The sequence below is a fragment of the Hoplias malabaricus genome, chromosome 4 (assembly GCF_029633855.1).
Source record: "Hoplias malabaricus isolate fHopMal1 chromosome 4, fHopMal1.hap1, whole genome shotgun sequence".
Taxonomy (NCBI): domain Eukaryota; kingdom Metazoa; phylum Chordata; class Actinopteri; order Characiformes; family Erythrinidae; genus Hoplias; species Hoplias malabaricus.
In genome coordinates this window covers 5,760,283-5,769,416 of record NC_089803.1, presented here as the reverse complement: position 1 = coordinate 5,769,416, position 9,134 = coordinate 5,760,283, and the positions used below count along the sequence as shown (strand labels likewise).

The 9,134-nt window shown below is 38.8% G+C and overlaps 1 non-coding gene and 2 gene segments (V, D, J or C); 2 read left to right on the top strand and 1 right to left on the bottom strand.

Annotated features, from left to right (window-relative positions):
- Positions 1-265: 265 nt before the first annotated feature.
- On the top strand, positions 266-769 carry LOC136694856 (immunoglobulin kappa variable 3-11-like). The segment is given in 2 exon segments: positions 266-314; positions 459-769. Coding segments are annotated over 2 exon segments (360 nt in total).
- A 1,215-nt stretch (positions 770-1,984) lies between these two features.
- Positions 1,985-2,173, bottom strand: LOC136695767 (U2 spliceosomal RNA). The gene has a single exon (XR_010802360.1). It is a non-coding gene; the product is annotated as a U2 spliceosomal RNA (small nuclear RNA).
- Positions 2,174-6,152: 3,979 nt separating this feature from the next.
- On the top strand, positions 6,153-6,846 carry LOC136694855 (immunoglobulin kappa variable 4-1-like). The segment is given in 2 exon segments: positions 6,153-6,201; positions 6,509-6,846. Coding segments are annotated over 2 exon segments (387 nt in total).
- The last annotated feature ends 2,288 nt before the right edge of the window (positions 6,847-9,134 follow it).

Genomic DNA, 9,134 nt, shown 5'->3' with positions numbered 1-9,134 from the left:
AATCCAAACTGTAAAGTTTCATAAATGCGATGTGAGTACTGATAAACAGACTTTTCAGTTAATTACTTTTTTGTTGGTCATTATATGGATTATTCAGTTGTAGAGAGCCCAGTCTGAACTCACTAGAGGTTTGATGATTTCCATAGAGAGGGTCCACTTTGCATCATGAGCCCATGCTTCAGTGCTCTGCTAGTGTTTATAGTCCTGTGAGTTTAACACTTCATGACTGAGAGCTGCTGCCCCACAAACTTCACCCACAGCAACCATGACTTTGGTCTCCATCTTCATCTGGACACTGGCGCTCTGGACGAGAGGTGAGGAAAGCTGTTAATATTTTGATTGTTTTTATTTATATTTGAAGGCAACATTTTGGCTTTTAATGATATTTCCTTTATTTTTACCTCTGAAATACAATGTTTGTGTCCATTAATATCAATATATTTATTTTCCCATTATAGATTCATTTGGAGATAAAATCCTGACACAGTCTCCAGGATCTCAGTCTGTTTCTCCAGGAGACACTGTTACTATCAGCTGCAGATCCAGTGAGAGTGTAAGCAGCTATCTCCACTGGTATCAGCAGAAACCTGGAGAAGCTCCTAAACTCCTGATCTATAGCACATCCACCCGTCAGTCTGGAGTCTCAGATCGTTTCAGTGGGAGTGGATCTGGTACAGACTTTACTCTAAAAATCACTGGAGTAAAGCCTGAAGATGCAGGAGATTATTACTGTCAGCAGGGTAGCAGCTATCCATTCACACAATGTTAGAGCGTCGTACAAAAACCTCCTTCAGCTGTAGAGGAACTGCTCTGACTCAGAAACACTCACTGATCTGTGAACAGCTGCTAAAGCTGCACTCAACTGAACTCATCAGCTCCAGAACACTACAGTAGTGAAGAGTGTTCTCTCTTTGGGGAGTTTTCCTCACTGTGGAACAGGGATTTACATCAGGAGATGGAGTATCTCACCAGGAGCAGATTAACACACTCAGCACATTACACACTTTACAACCAGTATAAACACAGTGTATACACACTTTATACACACTATACACATTCAACATACAGTCTCCACACATTAATTACACACTTTACACAATTTGTTTAAATAGTATTTTACTTTATTCACACAGTAAAATCACTACATTTGTTTCAAGTAGAACTTTAAAAGTTAAGTATAAAAAGGAAAGACTATGTCCCTGAACTTTAGTGTCTTGCTTAAGTCTATCATGTGGATCAAGTCAGTTCTTCGAAGATTAGACCAGTTTAAACTACACAGAACTTGTGTAGCATATTAGAGGAAGTGTTTTATTATTATTTTATTATTTTCTTCTTCTTCTTCTTCTTATTATTATTATTGTTATTGTTATTGTTATTACTATTATTATTCTAAAACCTGCTCATCCTTTTTTAAAGTCATCCTTGTGGGGTTCATTATCTTCATCGTCTGTGTAAATATGTTCATCTTGACTCAGTCAAACTCAAGGACAACACTCAGCACTGAATCTACAGCTAAACTCATTCTCCAACAAGTAAAGCTTCTATTTTGGGCCTAAACATATATTGGCAATTTACCAGAACCACAAACAATGCTAAAGAATCACACACATTGGACTATATTTATTTGTGTGCTGTGTCAGTTATTCCCTCTGCCTCAGCATCATGTCTCTGGGCTGGGTCAAGCCACAGGACGACCTCTACATCTCAGGTAGCGTTCTCCATTGATTAGAAATGGACAAAGGACCCTGTGGCGTGTTGAATCCAGCCTCTATATGAATCCACACCTACGTCGTCACATGCTGCATCCATTAACTGGAGAAGACTGTCCCAGGTACAGGGCAAATCAGCTGTGATTTAGAGGGAGGACACAGTGATGTTCCTTCAAGCCCCCTGTCCCCAGTTCTCCTGATGTTTGTGGGAATCAAACCAGGGACAGTTCCAAGCCCACTTCTCTAACCATTACAGCATGGCTGCCCACAAGAGAAAGAAGTGCAGAGTTCCTGGAGGTTCTGTAATTACCTGTAGATGAAAAGAGTGGATTTATCAAGCCCCTCTTCTGCCCTTTGCTCTAAAAATCTATTTATTTCATAATGATAATATAGAGGAGGTATCAGATATTAAACCTAGAGAACTGATACTAAACTTGATCTTAGCTGAAAGGCAGAGTAGTGATGAACCTCCCACTGAAATGTAGCTGGTGCAATGTGGACAATATCAATCTAACACATAATCACACAGCCCTTCTGTGATCAGGCCCCTGTCCTGCTCAGCTCCTCCACTACATTCTGTCCTCCCCAGACATGTCCTTTTACTTAGAGTTAATAAAAGTGTGGTGTAAGTGTTATTTTATTGTTATTATAAATGTACAGTTACTGTGAGTGTCCTGTAAATTGAAATGTATATTTAGTGTCACTCTAGTGTTTCTCTTGGTGCAGTCTTAGGCAGAGTCCAGTGTTAGTGTAAGACCAGCAGGAGGCATTTTTACTGGTTGTTTAGTCTTTTTCACTGAGACAAACAGACATCAGTGTAAACAGATACATTCATCATGGAGCTTAAACATCACCTGTTTCCATCACCTTCACAATGTGTGAGAGCAGCACCACCATTTTCTAAGATTCTGTTTCTGTTTTTCTTCAACTGAACTTTTCTAAATTAGACACTGCTTCAATAGCAGAAGAAACCACTCAGGGTCTGATTATTTCCACCTGCTCTGAACCAGTCTTGGACAGACATTAGATCTGCTGGCATCTCCCATAGTGTATTCTCTAAGATTCACCCAAAACACTGTTACATTTAATTTTGAATAATTAACACTTTTCATATTCTGTAACATTGCTGTAACACAGTGGTGTCACCCACGAAAGACTTGATCACCACCTGCTGAACAATGAATTAACAAATGAAACACTAGGACTATGACACTGTGACAGTTCTCATCAGCACTAAGGAACTGAAACAAGCTCCAAACAACTGAACTCTACACAGCATTTTACACACACCAGTAAAGAGAGAGAGAGAGAGAGAGAGAGAGAGCAGTGAGGTGAAACTCAGATTTACATGAACAGTCCTGAATCGTCCTCTTTCTCCCAGAATAGAGCAGCACTTTCACCAGATGTTCAGCTTCATTTAGTCAACTTGTCCGACTTGAGGGTTCTCAGACTTATTTAACTTTAAATCTATTTGCAGATTTCTATATGTTTTCAGGTAAAAAATGTAGACAGTTTGTACACACCCTGAGCTCTCAATGCCTGATAAGTCAGATTATGATATTTCCACACCATGCCTCATGTAACCATCGTTATTGTTCTTCAAAGAAGTCATCAAGTTGTGAAAAGGCTTTAAACTAAACCTTATTTAAATACTCGAGTACCAATAGTGTTTTAAAGGGAAAAAAGTGTTTACACAGTTTTTCTATTGCTGCCCTATATTTCATTTTACTGATGTTGTTGTTCTATCAAATTTAAAGTGGCTTGACATCAAAAAATCAACTGTGAACATAAATGTCTACTTCATGTGTGTGTTTCACCGTTTTATAAAACCAGAGAAGTAAACAATTTCTTAAAACACTGCTAACAGCAACAGTATTAAATAACTTATATTTTTATTTTTCCTATAATTACAGATGTTTTATTCACATTTTTACCTATTGGCAGTAAAACCATAAACTATATGAGTCAAGTCAAGTGAATGTTATTATCATTCCAGTGACATACAGTTTACAGTACACAGTGAAACGAAACAGGTTTCCTCCAGGACTGACAAACACAGAACATCTCACACAGGGCTAAAGTGCTCGAGGGCAACATGTGCAACAACGCTAGATGCTAGAGGATTGCCTCATGACAATCATCTGGAACACTTCATGATGATGGGAGTGAGTGCATTGGGACAATATTCACTGAGGCAGGACACAGGAGACATCTTTGACACGAGGATGATGGTGGTTGGCTTGAAACACATTGGGATGATGGCGCTGCTCTGGGAGGTGTTGAAGATGTCAGTGAAGATATGTTAGCTGGTCTGCACATCCTCTGAACACTCAGCCATGAATGTAGTCTGCTCCAGCAGCTTTTCCTGGGTCCATTTTACATAGAGTTTTCCTCACATTAACTCTTCATTGGGAGGAGTGGTGCTCTTCCTCAGCATCGTGTCGTTCTGCACCTCAAACCATGTGTAGAATTTGTTCAGTGCATTGGGAAGGGAAGACTCACTGTCCAGATGGAGACAGAACTGCTCTAAGAATCTGTAGCTTCTACAGTGTGGGAGTGTTTTCCATTATTAACAGCTGCAGAATCCATTAATATTGTGTTATAGTTCAGAAATAGTTTGTGTAAAGAGTGAAGTGAGCTGTGTTTAGAGCAGGCTTTTGTATTAAATGTAAAGCTGGATTGTAGAGTCAATGTTGGGTTATTAGACATGCATTATAGTTTAACTCATAACAGCCCAGACCCAGTTCACCATAAATCCAAATTGTGAGAAATATAAAACAGGCCAAAGAAACAACATAGAACATTTTTTTAACATTTCTTGCTGTAAATTTTGGGTTGAAATTGCAACATAACAAACATCACAGCAACCATTTTCTAAACTTGTATTTGCACATTTTGTCCCTGAAAAGTGATCCGAGCGGGTCGTACAGTATGTAACACAGGACAGGTGACTAAAGCAGTTCAAATGTTAAAAGGTTTGGAACACACCTTTTATAAACACAAGTATGTTTTTAAAATAAACATTTCTATGTATTCACCAATCACACCATCATTCTATAAATGAGGTCAAACAAACACAAATTCACACACTGTCACGTGACTGCATTCAGGATGCTCAGTAAATGTCACTTAGGGACGTCATGATTTAAAGTGAAGGATAAAGCTGTGTAGGGAATTTTCCAGACCTCATCAAATGTTTGTGACACATTTGTCACCACGGGTTCTTACTGATTTGGTAAGACTATTTCTAAGGTTGGCTTCTTAACAGTTAATTAACATTTAAGAAGCAGGTAACTCACTAATGACAAAGAAATAACCAAAACCAAGAGTAACACATCTGTTGTAAGCACTCACACATTTGTAAAATGCTATGTATTTATTTAATGTATTTTAAGATTGGTTAAATAGGTTATTAACTGTTTATATATTATATTATTATTATAACGTCCTAAACATTTATGCTGTAATATTCAGTTCAAAGCACACTTCAACTGTCTGGATATGACATGCTGATCCTACAATATAAACAGGTTAAAATATTTAAATCCAGACTGGTCTAATGTGGTAGTCATTGCTAGTAAACTAATGTGGTAGTCATTGAACTCATCTGCCGTACTTGTACATGGTAGGATTAGTGTATATTCAGGTGTCCTGTCGATCAGAAGTCACTATAAACCAGTAATACATTTACAAAGAGCAGGTCAGGATGGAACTTCATCACTGCATTTTTGTTATGAATTCTAGCCTTAATAAGCACTTCCTAAGGGTAAGTCTGTAGTTATAAAGGGTGAATTAGTAACACTGTAGTTACGGTCTTGCAAGTTCCTTAATAAATACTTTATTCATGTATGTTACTCATTATGAACTACTTCCACAACAGTAAATGCTTGTAATAGAGAATGTGTACATTCAACTTTAGTTTTACAATTGCTAAATAAAGACTTTCAGTCCAGTATCCAGTGAAATGGTACACCATGAATGTAAAAGAAACTGCTGTAAACACACAGTGCCCCTTGATATATACAATAACAGTGAATATTCCTTGCAGCTTAAAAACTATAACTGTGATAACGTGATTACTCTGAATGTCTGTTAAGTTAAAAGTATTTAACACACTGTATAAATACCTTTATAATGTTTGTAAATTCTCTTTCATATAATATGCTAATTGTGACTTTTAACTGCTTATTAATCATTAATAAACTGCTTGATAATAGACTGTTAAGAAGCAGACCTTAAAACAAGTTTTACCAAATATTCTTATTGTTATCATAGTTTCCTTCACCAAAATAAATATGATGATTTTTGAAGATGATTTCCATAGAGAGGGTCCACTTTGCATCATGAGCCCATGCTTCAGTGCTCTGCTAGTGTTTATAGCCCTGTGAGTTTAACACTTCATGACTGAGAGCTGCTGCCCCACAAACTTCACCCACAACAACCATGACTTTGGTCTCCATCTTCATCTGGACACTGGCGCTTTGGACGAGAGGTAACATAACTGATTTTCTTTATGGATATTTGTTTCTGATATAAAACACATAATTTTATTTAAATCTTATGATTTGCAGTTACAGTGAACACATGTACATATAAAGTTAAATAAATACAAGCAAAATAAATAGTAATAACAATAACAATATTATAAATCATTAATTAATTAAAACACCTGAGCACATTTTGAATAATTTGACAAGAATAATTTAACAATTAAAAAAAAAACATTTTATTTACAGTTTTCTAAGTGTATTTATTCATATTAACTTATTTATACTATTTATATTTACGCTTTCCTTTAGGATCCAGTGGTCAGGTGACTGTGACTCAGACTCCTTCAGTTAAAACAGTTTCTACAGGACAATCAGTCACCGTCAACTGTAGAACCAGCCCTGCAGTGTTTCGCTGGAGTAATGGAAAAGAAGGATTAAACTGGTATCAGCAGAAACCTGGAGAAGCTCCTAAACTCCTGATCTACAATGCTAACACTAGACAGTCAGGTATTTCAGATCGTTTCAGTGGCAGTGGATCTGGATCTGACTTCATTCTGACCATCAGTAACGTCCAGACTGAAGATGCAGGAGATTATTACTGTCAGAGTTTTCATGAGATCAGTGGTAGCTGGGTGTGCACACAGTGAAATAGAGTCGTACAAAAACCTCCCTCAGTCAGAGACTGCACAGAGACTGCACTGCTGCAGCTGCACCCTACTGCAGGTGCTGAGGGGGAGGATGATACACACAATAACACACTCTGTGGAGGAGAGACACACACCTCACTAACACACACCTCCACACACAATAACACACTCTGTGGAGGAGAGATACACATCACTTTAGACCGATCACATGTGGAAGATGCCATCTTTTACCTGAACATGTGGCCTAAGGCTATATCAAAATAAAGTTCCAGGCTGAAGGCCAGCAATCAAAGAAAGAGTCTAAACCAAAAAGCTAATTTTAACTGTATTAGGCTCCAACATATCCGACCCCTTGTAGCAACTGTGTGTGTCTATACACAAAGGGAGCCACTTTATCCTTTATATTACTAAACAAAAATATGAATGTAATGTGAAAGGAAGCATGTGCACTTTTCATGAGTCTCAGTTCAATCTGTGCTTTCAGCTTTTACCAGGAGGTAGACCTTGCCGGATTTAGTTTAAAGTCTTACAGTACGACAGAGACCCTTTGAATCTGTTATTGCTTCAATGACTCTTGCCATCTCCCATGAGCCTCATGTAGGATCAGCCACCACAGCAATGACTCCCACACAGAAATTGGGCCTGATTCGGGACCATTTAGGTCATTCTTACATGAGTGGAACATATTCCTGTTTCCAGCGTGTCCAGAAAACATCAGCAATATAATGCATTCGTCGCCATTGCCTCTGGCATATAGATCTTCCCTTCTAAATATTCCTGGGGGTATGGGTTGGACCTTAAATTGCAGTAGGTGATTGGGTGTTACTGGTTCCAACTCATTGGTGTCATTCAACCTCCCACATCTCTGTGATTAGACCCTCATCATCCAAGGATTGTTTGTTTGTGATAGACGATAAAATGTTGTTCACCATTTGAATAATGTGCTCCCAAAGGCCTCCATGATGGGCACTGGCTGGAGGACTGACCGTCCACTTAACACCTTCCTGTATGAGACTGCTCACAATTTGACCCAAATTCCTAAACTTCAGTGCCTCCTTTAACTCCTTTTCAGCAGATATCAGATTAGTTCCATTGTCTGACCTTAATTCTCTTACTACAGATGAACAAGCTCGCAGTTCATCAGGAAAACTGTTCCACAGCTTTGGACCCGCGACACAAAATGCTCTATTTCCAATGGTGCTTAGCTTAAAATGTGGAACCTCAAGCAAATGGAGGCGTGAGGACCGAAGAGTATGCACTGGAGAGTATGGTTGAAGTAAACTACTTAGGTAAGAAGGGGCAAGGTCATGCAATGATTTAAACACAAACACAAGCCATTGGTACTGTATACGAAACTTCACTGGAAGCCAATGAAGATGACTTAGGACTGGAGTAATATGCTCCTATGATCTTGTATGGGTCAGCACCCTAGCAGCAGAGTTTTGCACATACTGCAGCCTGCTCAAAGCCCGAGCAGGGAGGCTACACAACAGAGCATTGCAGTAGTCGAGTCTGGAAGTTACAAATGCATGGACTATGGTCTCAGCAGCAGTGAAAGAGAGAAAAGGGCAAATCCTAGAGATATTTTTAAGATGGTAGAAGACTGTCCTACATGTGTTGTTAATATGTGATTCAAATGATAATGTAGAGTCAAAAATTATTCCGAGATTTCTCACTAGTGTTGAGGTAGAGACAACAAAACCAGGGATACAAACAGTAGTGTCACTAAGCCTCCTGACTGTTGCAGAAGAAGCAATTATGATGGCTTTTTATTATTTAAGCTCAGGAAGTTCTCGATCATCCAAGTGCTCACATCAGTTAAGCAATTCAGCAAGGCACTAGGTGGCAAGCTGTGAGAAGGCTTTGTACAAATGTATATCTGGACATCATCAGCAAAACAGTGAAACTGCAGTCCATGATGTCTAATGATGTCACCAAGAGGAAGGATGTACAAAATAAAAAGCAGGGGCCCAAGAACAGAGCCCTGGGGGACACCATGTGACAAGGAGCATGTGTCAGATCGAAAACTTCCCATTGAAACAAACTGCTGCCTACCAGAAAGATACGATTGAAACCAAGCTAATGCAGTACCAGTTATGCCAACCATGTTTTTGAGCCGAGTAAGTAAAAGGCTATGACGCATTGTATCAAATGCTGCAGTAAGGTCCAATAGGACAAGAAGACTCAGCAATCCTTGGTCAGCTGACATCAGCAAATCACTGACAACCCTAACAAGAGCAGTTTCAGTGCTGTGATTGCTCCTAAAACCTGATTGGAAGACCTCAAAC